The sequence below is a fragment of the Chenopodium album genome, chromosome 23 (assembly GCF_948465745.1).
Source record: "Chenopodium album chromosome 23, dcCheAlbu1.1, whole genome shotgun sequence".
Lineage (NCBI taxonomy): Eukaryota > Viridiplantae > Streptophyta > Magnoliopsida > Caryophyllales > Amaranthaceae > Chenopodium > Chenopodium album.
Window position 1 is genome coordinate 31815150 of NC_137856.1, and position 14233 is coordinate 31829382.

At 35.7% G+C, this 14233-nt stretch overlaps 3 protein-coding genes and 1 non-coding gene across 5 annotated transcripts; 1 reads left to right on the top strand and 3 right to left on the bottom strand.

Annotated features, from left to right (window-relative positions):
• Positions 1–295: 295 nt before the first annotated feature.
• TRNAA-CGC (transfer RNA alanine (anticodon CGC)) lies at positions 296–368 on the bottom strand. Its single transcript has one exon. It is a non-coding gene; the product is annotated as a tRNA-Ala (tRNA).
• A 381-nt stretch (positions 369–749) lies between these two features.
• LOC145608148 (maltose excess protein 1-like, chloroplastic) lies at positions 750–4895 on the bottom strand. Of its 2 annotated transcripts, XM_081663760.1 has the most exons (11): positions 4768–4895; positions 4404–4439; positions 3733–4003; positions 3432–3614; positions 3039–3329; positions 2840–2929; positions 2002–2103; positions 1791–1909; positions 1483–1545; positions 1324–1385; positions 750–1161 (listed from the first exon to the last, which is right to left on the bottom strand). In XM_081663760.1, the coding sequence occupies exons 3-11, from the start codon at positions 3988–3990 to the stop codon at positions 1079–1081; spliced, it is 1251 nt and encodes a 416-aa protein (XP_081519886.1). In that variant the 5' UTR covers positions 3991–4003; positions 4404–4439; positions 4768–4895; the 3' UTR covers positions 750–1078. The 2 variants fall into 2 exon arrangements, with proteins under 2 accessions (XP_081519886.1, XP_081519885.1); XM_081663759.1 differs by lacking the exon at positions 4768–4895 and having other exon boundaries at positions 4404–4695.
• A 447-nt stretch (positions 4896–5342) lies between these two features.
• On the bottom strand, positions 5343–8240 carry LOC145608853 (DNA repair protein XRCC4-like). Its single transcript, XM_081664449.1, has 5 exons — positions 8047–8240; positions 7811–7953; positions 7588–7716; positions 6565–6687; positions 5343–5862 (listed from the first exon to the last, which is right to left on the bottom strand). Exons 1-5 carry the CDS (start codon positions 8213–8215, stop codon positions 5698–5700), a joined length of 729 nt encoding a protein of 242 aa, XP_081520575.1. The 5' UTR covers positions 8216–8240; the 3' UTR covers positions 5343–5697.
• A 1236-nt stretch (positions 8241–9476) lies between these two features.
• Positions 9477–14163, top strand: LOC145608404 (ureidoglycolate hydrolase-like). Its single transcript, XM_081664012.1, has 12 exons — positions 9477–9770; positions 10175–10260; positions 10958–11032; positions 11417–11545; positions 11925–12011; positions 12124–12326; positions 12422–12524; positions 12835–12926; positions 13037–13099; positions 13272–13512; positions 13691–13731; positions 13871–14163. The coding sequence occupies exons 1-12, from the start codon at positions 9561–9563 to the stop codon at positions 13966–13968; spliced, it is 1428 nt and encodes a 475-aa protein (XP_081520138.1). The 5' UTR covers positions 9477–9560; the 3' UTR covers positions 13969–14163.
• Positions 14164–14233: the final 70 nt, after the last annotated feature.

Genomic DNA, 14233 nt, shown 5'->3' on the forward strand with positions numbered 1-14233 from the left:
CACAAAAAAAAAAAAAAAAATTCGATGTTTTTTCCTAACTAATGTAACAATTATAACATATTATTATTATATCTACCATCTTTTATTTTTGAAGAAAAATATCAAAGGTGAGATTCTTACAAATTGACTTATATCAAAGTGGTTACAACCTTTGAAAAAAAGAGTCCAATTCATCACACCCCCAAAAATGTCACCATGTTACAACTCTTACAATATACTTGTATTAATGTATTACTCGTATTAATCTGTTAATCATACTCGTACCAAATATATAAAGCTAATGCACAGGGGACTCTGGAGCTGCGGGGAATCGAACCCCGTGCCTCTCGCATGCGAAGCGAGCGCTCTACCATATGAGCTACAGCCCCACAGTTGCTAAATTCTTAATATTTCTAATCCTATTTAATCCCATTAATGTTGTGGGATACAGACTTCCATCAACAGTACCTAGAGAAAGTTGTTCTACTGGAAAGTTCTCTCTATAGAAAAAGAAGAAACCCAAAAAAATCTTTATACTAGTATTTGATGAAGGATTCATTGATTATGATATTGGGTTATTGAAAGTGCTTATGATAGTGGGCTGGTAAATTTGACAGCTGCTATGATAAGGTTCCAACTTCACAGAAGATATTAGTCCATTGGTTACAGTATATATAAGTGGGCTTGGTAAACGATCAATCTGCTGTAACATAACAATATTATTACTATGATGTAAATGTGCAGAAATTAAGAGCATGAACTCCACCAAATTCGAAATCATCTACATTTCTTCCTATCATGATGTATACATAGGAAATAAAGCATAAAGCTCAGCCTATTTATTCCAAAAAGTTGATAATATTTACACAACATAAATGTGTCATCTATAATATAAATGAATTGAATACTGACTATACTGTCATACAGACCAAGATTGTAAGTGTTAAAACTCACAATCATGTTATACATCTTATTATTTGAGTCAGGTGACAAAGAAACTGCAATTATGCATGCATGAGGAATCTAGTCTATAAGTCTATTGTCCAAGAATCATTTCTGCTTTTCTAAATCCTTTTGCTGAAGTGGAAATTGTTCGATATTATGACCCAAATAGCAGTTCCTTCAAAGACCTCAAGGGAGATGAATGTCCGTATGCCTGACTGTCCTTCCAAAATGTAAGTCCTGTGAGCCAAAAAAGGGGAAAGGATCGTTCAAATACAGGAGTACAAGTAGAGAAAATCACATAAAAACTAAAAAGGTAGCAAGCTCGATATACTATTTTATCCAGTATACTAGAAAATTCAGCAAATGCAACTACAACAGGATTATGGATTGAATAATAACCTATCCACATAAGAAAGCCTGCTGTGGTTGCAAAGAAAAACTCCCGACTGATGCTGTTAAATCTGCATTGACAGCAGAAATATCTTTAGCAGTTAAGAATCTGTTTGTCCTGCATTGAGTATAATTTGTTCAAGCAAATGACATTGACTAGCAACTTACAAGTACATGCAGACGAGATTCCCCCAGCCATACAGAAAAGATGCCCAAGAAGAACCAAGAAACCTGAACCATATTTAAACAATTAACATAACAAAACAGTTGATCCCTGTTCATTTGATCCCCATGGGAAGCTGGATGTACATAGATATATCACATATGCAATCATAGAGAGAGAGAGATTATGAGTGACATGATAATTAAGAACCAGATTTTAAAATTTTTATCTAGAGGTAATATCAGCCCACATTCTCTAACTGTCTATGAGGTATATGAAACACCAAATGCTGAGATGGGTAAAAAAAAAATACCACATAAAATCACGGGTGAAAAGTGCACGTGGAATCATTAACCCATTTCCAGCCATTGCCAGCAACATTGTTAAAGCTGACAAGCCTTTGATGTTATCAGGATTTAGGAAGTTTGTCCACTGAAAGAATAGAAACCAAGTCATAAAAAAAGCTCACTCAGACAGGAATCTGCTAGTCCTAAATATCTAACATAACCAAATTAAGCAAATACCAATTGAGGAATTGGCATCCACATGAAGAGAAGGGTAGCAGTCCACCCTGATATAGCTCCATAAAATTTGACACCTTTCTCAGAGAGTTTACCCGCTCTAACCTGTGAAGGTTAGCACCCATTACTGACGCATTTACAAAAATCAAAAGGTTAATCATCCAATTGAAGAAAGACAAGCATACTGGATATAGGGGCTAGCTCATTCCCATTCACAAAAACAAAAAATGTTGCCTATCCAATAAATCGAGAAGACTAGCATAAGGGCATAGAAAAGATCACCACCAGGCTCATTCACAGCAAAAATCTGAACTCTGAAGACTACTTGTTCAATGGCAAAAAGACTAGCACAGCCATAAATGCAGAGATAATTAGGTAGTTTAAGTAAGAAAAGTATCAAATACATATGCTTTAAGAGTTTAAGGTACTACCACTTCAAAGAATGTCAATTTGAATCAGTCATAACCAAAACAACTAAATCCCCCTATCTGCCTTGCTTCCGTTTCCACTTTTAAAGAAAAAAGGGCGAAAAAATTCTACTTACCAGCATATACGAAGTATGTAGCAAACATACTTTTTACTATTAATTTACCCCATTGGAAGCTTTCTTAAGGACAAATCAGGCTTGGACAACACAGAATGGCAGAAAATAGTGATCACGCCCAGTTCAAATGGATCTCAAATAATAAGCAAGCACAGTAGGGGTCCATAATACTTAACAATTTGCCTTCTTCAAAAGCTAGTAAACAAAAAGGTTTTTAAGAGATCCTAAATTTTTATCAGTTACCTATGCTTCCTCATGTTTGTTCCACATAAGTTCTAGGGTGAAGCTTCAACTTACCATAACAGCTGCTATCATGGCAAAAACGAAAGATATAGCCCCAGGAAGAATGCTGTTTGGAATATATGGAACAAATGTGGACCACATAACCTGTATTCATCATGCAGCACACAGGTTACTATCTGGCAGAAAGGGTAAAAAATCAGGGATTTGTGACGCTGTGTTTCACTGAGGACAAGAAAGAAATCAGAAGCAGTACCTGAGGAAGGACGGAAAGCCCACCAACAGTGAGAAAATCTTCCCATAAACCCCAGATAACAGACGGAAGAATGCCAAAGTAATTGAGAAAATTGGAGACAACACCAGTACCAACCACTACAGAGGTTAGAATGAAATAAAGAGAAGGCATTGCCTCAGCCATTGCTAGCTGTGAAATCATTACATATGTGGTAACAACTCCCAGGCATTGTACTATCATTGCTTCTGTCTCCTTTTTCTTGGCAAAGTATGAAAGCAGCGAAAGATTCGCAAGCAAACCAGTTAGGGAGCCCTGCAAAACTCTTCACTGATGATTTGGACTCAGACATTCTGAAGCTAAAGAAAACGATATTATAACTAAAAACAGAGAGGAAGGAATGTTAATTAGGATTACCAGCCAATTAACAGCCAAAAGAGCGGAATTGTTGCCAGCCATAAGATTACGAGCATTAAGCAAAATCTGAGGCAGCTGAAGAATGAGAAACGGAATGTTGGCAGCAGCAGCAAACTTTGCTGTCAACCCATCCCATTGCTTCATTGTCTCATCATTTTTACCAATTTTCGCTCCTTCCTCTCCCTTTGATATCAATTTCGAGCAGCAAAAACAAGAAAAACATATATATAAGCACATGAAGTTTCATAAAAATTATTTGGAAAAGACAATGAAGTGAAGGAATAACAAATTAGCGAAGTACCGGTTGAATAGGATGAGGAAGATCAGAGCCGAGGGCTGCAACTGGCTTTAATAACGGACGAGGATGAAGTTTAAATGGGTTTTTGCTGATCAAAGAAATTGAAGAATTGCAGCCATGATTGTTGAAGTGAAGAGTGGAGGAGATAGATGAAAAATGGGGTGATCTACATGATGAATAATGAGATAAACATGAAGGCGATGGCCGGAAAAGCCTTGGTGAAGACTGCATTACTGCCGAGGCTGCCACTGCAGCTACCATTTTATCTACGAGACTGTTGTCAAAATGCAACATTAGCTCTACAGCAGTCAATCATACACTATATCTATAATAAGACTTGTTTGCAAAAAATGCAATTGTTTGAATGATATGTAGCAATATCATTCAAATACAATGAGATATATCAGAGATTAACCCCTTAATTAAGTATAGTGGTCTGCATCAATATTACTAATCTAGAACAAGAAGGAATTCTCGATTTAACCCAAACTTAAGCCAGATTTCTTGGTACCCAAAAACAAATGATGGAAAATCCCAGAACCCAAATCAAAGCATGACCAAAAATGAAGGTTGGAATTATGAAATAATGCATAAACCAAACAGTAAGCAACAATAAAGATAAAAAGTTCCCAATTAAGCTAGTAATTAGGAAGAAGAAGAGGAGTGGCACTTACATAGAATTTGGAATGAATGATTGATTTAGCAGGTCCCTGAATTAAAACAGAACAAATGACAAATTGAGAAGATTGAAAGAAATAAGAATGAAAATGAAATAGAAAAGAGAAGTAATGGAGAAAAAAGAGGTGAGATTGGAGTGTAATGAAGGGTGTTGGAAGTCCGATGAATGTAATAATAGAAACCCCGTAAATAGAGGTGGAATTTGGAAGAGAGAGAGAGAGTGTGTGTGTGTGTGAATGAGTGTGGAGAGTGGCAAATAACACGGAGTATAAAATTGTTTGATATAATAAAATTGAAGGGAAAATAGAGTAGCAGATGTAGTTTAAGCATTAGAAATCGGATATTGAAATTCGGACCCACCTCCTATTTCACATCTGAAGAACTGGATTACTGATTAGATTATGTTTAGCTTCATCCCGGACCCCCGTCTTCTTCTTGCCTTCTTCCCAGTCACTTACGGAGAACTCTGTTAAACTTTCACTCCCATTTTCACACTTTTTATATGTTGCTTGAACACCTTATTCCATAAGTAGGGTCGGCTACATGTCTACATAAATCATCACAAGGTTTTTTTTTTTTCATTATTATTTTATTAGAGATTAGTAATTGCGCTGTCTCCATTCTTAATACACACTAAGGGCCTGTTTTCATACGTTTCAGTTTAGTTCATCTCCTAATTTCCTTCTCTTATAAAATATTCAGTTCAGTTCAGTCAATGAGAACAAGCCCTAAGTACATTTTATGAAACAACTTCATAATTACTTCTTCACGATATAATTGCTTTGAAATTTCAATACATATAAAAAAACATAAATGTTAATAATGAAAAAACAAAATTTTAAATACCTTCTCTTTGCTCATACTTCAGTGTACCACAACCTAAGTCATTTGATATTACGAAGTAATATTTAACGAAAAACTCGATATAAAAATAATAGATATAAAAATAATAGATAGATATTGCGAAGCTGAAACAGGGAGCCAAATCAAAAAACACTCTTACACATGGTTACACCTGAAGACTAAATTAGTAGTACGATTACAAATTTACAAACAATTCCATGTCAGGTGAACTTGTGATCCCTAATTACCACTACCTATTAACTTGTACATCATCTCTGCATAACCATTTGGGCAGCACTTTTGCTATGGATAAACACCAGACTAAGAATCCAGCCTAAAGAGTTTTGCAGTTGAACATCCTCCCCTGGAATTAACAGAGTCAAACAGCATACCTAGTTGCATGTACTCGTTTCCACAAAATTTACTCGGTAAAGCATCTTCTACGGATTATTCTTCACTATGCATATCATCATCAGACTCAGTTCGATATGGTTCAGTTCCATCAGTAGAGGCATCCTCTTCCTGTAGCAGCTTCCCTTTTGCTTCTTGTTTTGAAAGTCGATCACGAAGCTCTCTCAATTTCGCCTTCTTTGAGTTTAGCACACTCACAAACTGAAAGCAAAGGCAAAGCATATAAATACCAAATAAATAACCTCTTGACCAGAGCTTTATCTGCTTAAATAGCTAGTTAAACTAAACATGCTCACGAATACTTGATAACTCTCAAATATGCAATGGCAATTTCAGCAAACTGAGACTAATATTTCTTGTCAAACTCTGAAGATGACTAATTGATTCCACAATGAGGCATTTCCTTTGCATTTCAGGAGTTCACTTGACCATCCAGTTGCCATACATTCACATGATCAAAGTTGCTTCTATACTCAAATAAATTAATATCATTAACGGATAAGTGCATGACTGTATTATGACAAATCTACTCCCCCTCCCCCCCCCCCCCCCCAATCACCACCACCACCAATTAAAAAAAAATAGAAGGTACATCATGTCATCATCACAGAAGTACCGCAAAACATCTAATGAATCAGAGAGAGAACACTACGGTACAACATAGATGGAGGACTAAAGGCTTCTGATCCAAGACATCTTTGAAATGAAATCTATCCTCTCATTTTCTGCCTACAGGAGGTACCATTCCCATCCCAGGCTCCCAGCCAGTAAAACGGTAGGGTTTTGTCTGATTCAAAATGCTGATAAAAGCTGACAATATATCCTCAAACTCTAACTCTTCTCCAATAAACTTAGTGTAAAAAGTCTAGACAACTAAAATACTTGTATCAAACTACAAAGTACCTTTGTATATACTTCTGTTTCAAACTCTTCTTTCTCAGCGCTCAACTTTTCACTTTGTACTAAACATTTCTGAGCTTCTTCTTTCAGCCGGTCAAATGACTCAGTCTTTCTGACAACTTCTTCCTGTAACATTCAAACAACTAAAAAATTACGTCACATAAACAAGTATTTAGTGTGTAGATTACATGAAGGCAATAGCTAGTGCCAATACCGGTCACATGCAAGGACTTGATAGGTTTAGCTGCGTAAGTTTATGCATTAAGATTCATTAAAAGGAACTAGAGTTTTCTATATTCTCAACTGTTCTTAAACCTCAGGACTAAACTGCCTAGTCACTTCACAAGTTCACAGTTCTCAATCATACCACTTTACAATTTTACATGATGTGAGAAAAACAAGATGATAACCAGAACCAGTGAAACACGTCAAGCGTATTGATTAATATCAATGACCAGATTGACCACAGCTATCAGAAACGGCCAGATGATTTGGATTTCTGTCATACCCTAAACAAAGCATTCCAAGCCTTCCACATCCCTACTTATGTCACTAAGAGTTGGCAATTGTGGAGTGTTTTTCCCCTACTAACACAATGTAGGTCTAATACCAATATGGCATTAGATAAATAAGTGATTAACATTGAAATGGGAACTTGCATCGATGCACATCAAGTAGACCAAAAATCAATATATAATTAAACATTGTCTGAGAGTCCTATTCCCCCTTGTACCTAGCACAGCAAGAAGAATAGTCCACCAAATACTTGTTGGAGTAAAATGAAACATAATTTGCAAATACGGCTAAAAAAACCCTTGGGAACGGAGAAAAAAACAAAAAATCACTTAACTAGGCTCGGGAATATGTTTTATACTCTATCACTTGTCAAGGATACAATAGCGCTCAAAATCTCTAATAGAGCTATAGTGGATCCACTTAAACTTGTTCTCACAATGAAGCTAAAACAACTAGAATCTGTGAAATTCTTAAGACATTGATGCAGTAACATCATCAAAAGAGACTCACACTTAATCTTATGTTAGCATCCATGAGAAAGTCCAATATACTTGCTGTTGTCTTCCGATTATCCGGCGACGGCTTACATCTCCATCTCCATTCCAGGGTAATCCCTTCCTTCTCAAATGTCCATGACAGCTGAACAACATTTCCACAATCATATAACATAACATCACCCAAATCATAAAAAAATCAAATTTGACAAATTTCAAATTCCAGAACGAAAACAAACCCTTCTAAAGCCATTTCCAGCATCAGAAAAACGATAAACAGAATGAGGCTGTTGAAACCCTAAATACTTTTCTGCAAATTCAATGTATTCCGAAACAGATTGATCCCATTGACTAGCTCTTTCTCTCACATCCTCTTCCGATGCTATTCAAATTCAAATTCCCAGAATTAAACACCAATTACCCAATAATTAACAATCAAATTAAAAAGAGGAGAGAGAAAGAGAGGAGAGGATACCATTGCAGAGCCAAGAATCAAGGCCGTCGGTAATGGAGAGAGAAAATCGAGAAGGAAACCAAGTTCCCATTACGAAAATGGTTTGTTTGGGTGATGAATTTGATTCAGAGGTTTCTTGTGTTAATTCAAGCTTCAAGCATGAATGTCTGGCTTCTGATTCGGGTTCCATTTTCGGAAATTAGGGTTTTTGTTCTTCGGAGAAATTCAAATTTAGGAGGATGATTTTCTTTGTGTATTGGTATTGGTGTCTTGATGTCTTCAGTGAGTCTTGCCGAATACGATTTGGAAAGGTAGACTATTTCCCGCCCTTTCCATGTTTAGGAGCATCACCCATGTAACTTGTCAATGTCATGAATGTCATGAACCAAAGTGATTAATCTATAAGGCGGTCAATTTGGAATTTTGGATATTTAAGTCGGGTTTGGTTAGGTACTTGGATTAGGTAAGGTAAGGTCGAGTCGATTTCGAACAATCTAAATTGTTCATGCTAAATTATTACATTTATACAAGTCATTATCAAAATTTGAGTTTGGTTTTGAGTTGGGCCGGGTTGGTTTTTGAAATAGGTAAATCTAATTATAGTTTACGCGGAGTTTTATTCTAACTGACTTCGTTTAACTAATTTAGCTTGAAATAAGATGACAGAAGTTGAAACAAGTAGACTTAAAGTGTAAATGATGTTCATATAATCCTTCTTCAACTCTTGTAAATTGGATTTTGATTGTAATTTAAAATGTTTGGGAGCCACCTCCTACCATAGAGCAATTTGTTTTAGTTTGAGCACATCATGTTGATCTTATAGAGAGGCGAATAGAGTCATGGGGCCAAGGCACATCTTATAGACTGTCAAGTTGGCAATGGATTGGAACTAGATCATGTAATACTTCACCCGTCAATGATCCATCAATCTAGTATTAATGCCATACTTTAACATGCTCAAACCTGTAATAAGATGTATAGAGACTAGAATACCATACTTTTGCATGCTCTAACCCCTGATGCTTTGATCATAAAGAACTTGAAATTCCAATTACTAGAACAAAAAAAAAAAAAAAAAAAAAGCGACTTATCAACTTAACAAAAATAATCAAGTTTGGCATTGTCTATGTCAAAATTAGGAATGATAATAAAGAGAAAAAACACAAAGTTTTAAAGAGCCATAAACTTATTACCATACTTGTGCATACTCTAACCTTAAATGCTTAAATTATCAACACTAAAATATTTTCATAAAAAATAGGAACTTTGGGAGTTTTGGGTGCTTAATTTTTTATTAATCATAATTTACAGTGTACTAAATTTTTCGATTTAAATAATAGGAAGATTCCCAATGACCACGTCCCTCCAAAACCCAATTCCCACAATTTCACAACAATACAAACGATTCCCATATTATAACCCAAAAAAAAGCACACATACAAACAAACACACATTATAAAGAGTTTGTGAAACAACAATCAACCAAATTAGCCAAACATCTAAGATCATCAAATTTCATTACTTGTTCGTCAAATATGTCACGAATTCACTCCCAATTTCTCTTACCATTTCTGCTAATTTCCTTCTTCTCTCTCACTATAATCTCTGCTACTGATATTGATGTTGATGTTGATGATGATCCAACAGTCAAAACTATGCACCAGTTTTCTGGGTACCCTTCTTCTGAACCTCACCACCATCCTCTCTCCTCACTCTCCGTTGATACTCAATCTTTGCAATTTCAGGTTTTTACCCTTTATTCTGTCCACTTTTTTACAATTTGGGTCTTTAATATTTTCTTCTTTTATCTAGTATTTGTACTGTAATTCTGTTTCTGCTTGATTGTTGTTTGCTGATTTTGTTTGCGCTTTAAGGGTTTTAGAAAGTTTATGATTTATAAATTAAAATTATGTCAAATATCTGCTGATTAATACGACATTTTTTTGACAAACAGACTGTTATTGATTTATCATTTTTCAGCATAGATTAATTGGGAGTAATATGTGATTATGTGAAGTTGAATCATTGATTGCTCCAGAAATGTGGGAACTTTGTTTGTATGATTATCGGACTAAAGTAGTCGAATTGTTGCGTATTTGCGTGTATCTATTGTATGAATTGATCTGATATGTAATTACTTCATTTTCAGATTGACGAGTTGGCGACTTTCTCTGATTCCCCTGCCCCATCAGTTACTAGGGTTCTCTATACCGATAAGGACGTTGCTGCCCGGAGGTATGTCACCCTTTGTTCATTGTTATTTGTGGATTCAAGTTATCATCTAACCGGTTGCTACTTGCTAATATGATGGTCTAGTTTGTTAAAGTGGGCTGTCAAACAATGCGCGTTTGATTCGTCTTGCAAGGAATACTGATTAGTATTTCATGTACCAACAGTATCAAGTTTGATGGAAGGAAACTTAATTCTGGGTCGATTTGTGGGTATATGTAACTGCAAGTTGATGTTTTAGGTCCCTGTTGATATGAACAAAGTCCTTTTTTTTGCCGCCTTTTCATTTTTTTTTTTTTTTTTTCTATGAAAATTGGATGTCACTGAGGCTTTTATTTATAACGCTCCTAATTTGAAGTACTACTTTGTTTGTATGGTAATTTACCCCAGAGATGTGTGTTGGAGTTGATATATGCAACTGTTGCATCAGTCATATTGTAGAGTTGTAACCTTTTACTAGCCACATGTTCAAATTTGCTTTCTCCCGTGTATTTGGTGAAGGTGCAGATGACTTTGTTTATTGGAAATCTTGTAATCTCTGCCTTCTTACCATCATCAACTGATAATTATATAACCTAATATTTTCTCTTGATGAATTTCATATATACATATATCTGCAAAATACTTGTATATGATAGAAGACAAAATATTCCCTTGAGCATCCTGTTATTATAAATAGTAATATAGTGTATTCTATCTCCAGGTATATCAAGAACTTGATGGGACTTGCTGGCCTTACAGTCAGGGAGGATACCATCGGTAACATATTTGGTCGATGGTAAGTTGTTGAATCTTTCTCTAATTTTATGGTCTGTGACTAGCACCTTGACTCAATCTTTGGAAGTGAAGTTCCCCCTACCCCTCTTTTAGGGTAGTAGGCGTGGGGGTTTATGAAGAATTATGTTTTCTTCCTTCTAGACAACATTATTCCTATGCTCTATGGTCTGCTGTGACTCAATGTGGAGCCTGTGAATTGCTGCCTAATTGTCTATGGCCAATATTTCAAGGCCAGTATATATACCAAATTCTTGTAGAAGCTATTACACATGCATTTAGCCATCTTTAGCATACTGCCTATTAAGCTTCACTTAAATAAAAGAATATTGGATGTGCTTTGTATAATCTTTTCTCTGTATCTTCTTTTAACATTTTTCTTTAACAGGGATGGTTATGAACCAGAACTTGCTGCTGTTGGAACTGGTTCTCACATAGATGCAATTCCGTATTCTGGAAAGTATGATGGAGTTATTGGTGTCCTAGGTGCTATAGAAGCCATTAATGTGCTGAAGAAGTAAGTTTTGCTTCTCAGATATTGACTTCAGGTGTAAGTGTGTAACTAGTAAAACCAGTTTAGGTAAATACACAGAATTATAGGATCATAAAGCATTAGTTTCACATAGCTTGGAAATGTATTCTAAGTATGCCTCATTCATGCTAAATCAAGGTCAATGTTATATTACATCAGCTCTGCTAGGCATTTTGTTATTCTTTAACAGTGCTGACAATCTGATGGCAAATGACAATTGGCTACTTCATTAAGTTTTACTCCTGTTTCTTTCTGTGAATATATATTTGGATTGCCCTTTTCCTTTTCCCAGCTTTCTTCATTTCAAGTTATCATATATTAGCAGCCAGCATCTATTCAGGACAATCTAAGAATTAGTTTACAGGGCTGGATTTAAGCCAAAACGGTCATTGGAGGTAATAATGTTCACATCAGAAGAACCTACCAGGTTTGGTATAAGCTGCTTAGGAAGGTATAGCTAAATTTTCCGTCACTACTTTTTCATAATGGCATTTTTTTTTATTTATCTGTGGGAAGAAGATCCTTTTGATGTTATAACCTTGACTACTGTTTTAAAAATGCAGCCGTTTGATAGCAGGAAGTGAAACCCTTGAAAAAGCTCTGAAGAATACATTTGATAGTCAAAATATATCTTTTCTAGATGCTGCAAAATCTGCTGGATATGCCAGAGATCAAGATGACCTGTCTGGTGTGCGCATGAATTATGGAACTTACTCTGGATTTGTGGAGTTGCACATAGAACAAGGGCCTATTTTGGAAGCTGAAGGTGCGCCTTTTCTTGTATTACTCTGATGCCCTCACAGAACTGGAAATGTGGTGCTCCTGCTTTTCTTACAATTTTGTAATTTTTATATTTTATAGGAATTCCAATTGGTGTCGTTACTGCCATTGCTGCTCCTGCTAGCATCAAAGTTGACTTTGAAGGGGATGGAGGTCATGCAGGTGCTGCCCTGATGCCAAACAGGTGAAAATGCTTAATGCTTTTGGTATGCATGCTGTAGAATCACCCACAATCAGCGAATAGCTGTCTATCCAACATCAACATTAACATCAACATCAACATCAACATCAACATCCTAGATGTACACTGATTGTCAGCAGTATATTATATATATTTTAGCCTTTTTTCCTGATTGAAGTTCATCGTATGTTTTTCATTAATCAATTTCTTCATTCAAAGTTGTTAAATTATTCTCCCATTTCATTTCCTTGTAGATTGCTCACTCTTATAAAATAACTTGTTAGTTACTGTCAGTATTATCTTTCTTCTGCAGAAATGATGCAGGATTAGCTGCTGCAGAGTTAGCATTGGCTGTTGAAAAGCATGTTTTAGAATCTGGGACTATTGACACTGTTGGTACTGTTGGTAAGACATGAATGACTTTAATAATACTTTATATAGTCTTTTTAAAAGAAGCAGAGCAAATTATCTTCTCTTTAGTTATTTTAATGATCGTTTTCTACTGTTTCTGCTAGGTATTCTTGACCTACATCCTAGAGCTGTCAACAGCATCCCTAGCAAAGCACATGTGGAGATAGGTATGTTCAGATTTTTATTGTTCAGCTTGAAGATCTAAATTTTACACTGGCCCCAACCTTTATCCCTTTTGCCCGGTTATTCTGGTTGGATCATTGGAGAGGTATAACCTCAAGCTTTTTACTAGACAAAACCAAGTTGCAATTAACCAACTATTTATCTGCTATCTTACAGACACACGTGACATTAATGAAACAAGAAGAAACATCGTGGTTGAGAAAATCCATCAGTCTGCTATTGATATAGCCAATAAACGCAAGGTCAAGCTATCAGGGTTTGAAATTGTGAATCAAGATCCTCCAGCTCTTGCTGATAAAAAAATAATTGAAGCAATGGAAGCTTCATCACGTGAGCTGAATTTGGACTACAATCTGATGGTTAGCAGAGCCTACCATGATTCCCTATTTATGGCTAGGTGAGTTAGTCATTTGGCTTCTGATTTCTGAACTAATTTGGTTTCAGAAAATTCTACATATGTTGTATGTTTGTCCTTTTCATCAATCATGTACGAGCCAACACTTTGATCTTTTATTGAGTGTACGAGGTAACTCTTTGATATTTTATTGACTGTATGAGCCCACTCTTTGTTCCAGGGTATCTCCAATGGGAATGATTTTCATTCCATGCTATAAAGGTACAACTTCTACTTCCTCTCTATCCCAATTAAACACACACCTTAAGAAATCGCAAATAGAAATGGATTCGTAAACATCACATCTTACTCGTTAAATAGGTATCTGATGATTTTCTGCTATTGTGGTGTTTATCTGCAGGATATAGTCATAAACCTGAAGAGTATTCAGCTCCTGAAGATTTGACTAATGGGGTCAAGGTGTTGGCACTAACCCTAGCAAAGCTGTCCCTTTCCTGATCACTAGGTCTTCGTTAGAAGTTAGAGCTGCATTGAATCTATGTTTCTTCTTTTATTGATCCTTATTGTTGAAGGAACTATACTACAAATAATTTAGCAGTTATGTCTTGTATATTAATAATAATCGAAATACTTGTCAGTGTTCCTTTGTGATATATGATCAATAAAAGTAAAAGTCAATCTCAATTCAGTTTATTGTATTTCTCTTTTTAAAAGAAACTGAGTACATGTACTGATGTACAACTTATACAAGTGATTTGATCCC

Coding starts and splice junctions, on each gene's coding strand:
- LOC145608148 (XM_081663760.1), bottom strand. CDS start 3,990: ATGGTAGCTGCAGTGGCAGCCTCGGCAGTAATGCAGTCTTCACCAAGG. Junction 3,330..3,431: donor TTTTGGCTGTTAATTGGCTG/GTAATCCTAATT, acceptor AGAGTTTTGCAG/GGCTCCCTAACTGGTTTGCT. Junction 1,910..2,001: donor GGATGCCAATTCCTCAATTG/GTATTTGCTTAA, acceptor CTATTCTTTCAG/TGGACAAACTTCCTAAATCC.
- LOC145608853 (XM_081664449.1), bottom strand. CDS start 8,215: ATGGAACCCGAATCAGAAGCCAGACATTCATGCTTGAAGCTTGAATTA. Junction 7,717..7,810: donor CTGGAAATGGCTTTAGAAGG/GTTTGTTTTCGT, acceptor AATGTTGTTCAG/CTGTCATGGACATTTGAGAA. Junction 5,863..6,564: donor AAACAGAAGTATATACAAAG/GTACTTTGTAGT, acceptor CTTTGCTTTCAG/TTTGTGAGTGTGCTAAACTC.
- LOC145608404 (XM_081664012.1), top strand. CDS start 9,561: ATGTCACGAATTCACTCCCAATTTCTCTTACCATTTCTGCTAATTTCC. Junction 12,012..12,123: donor GGTATAAGCTGCTTAGGAAG/GTATAGCTAAAT, acceptor TTAAAAATGCAG/CCGTTTGATAGCAGGAAGTG. Junction 13,100..13,271: donor CAAAGCACATGTGGAGATAG/GTATGTTCAGAT, acceptor GCTATCTTACAG/ACACACGTGACATTAATGAA.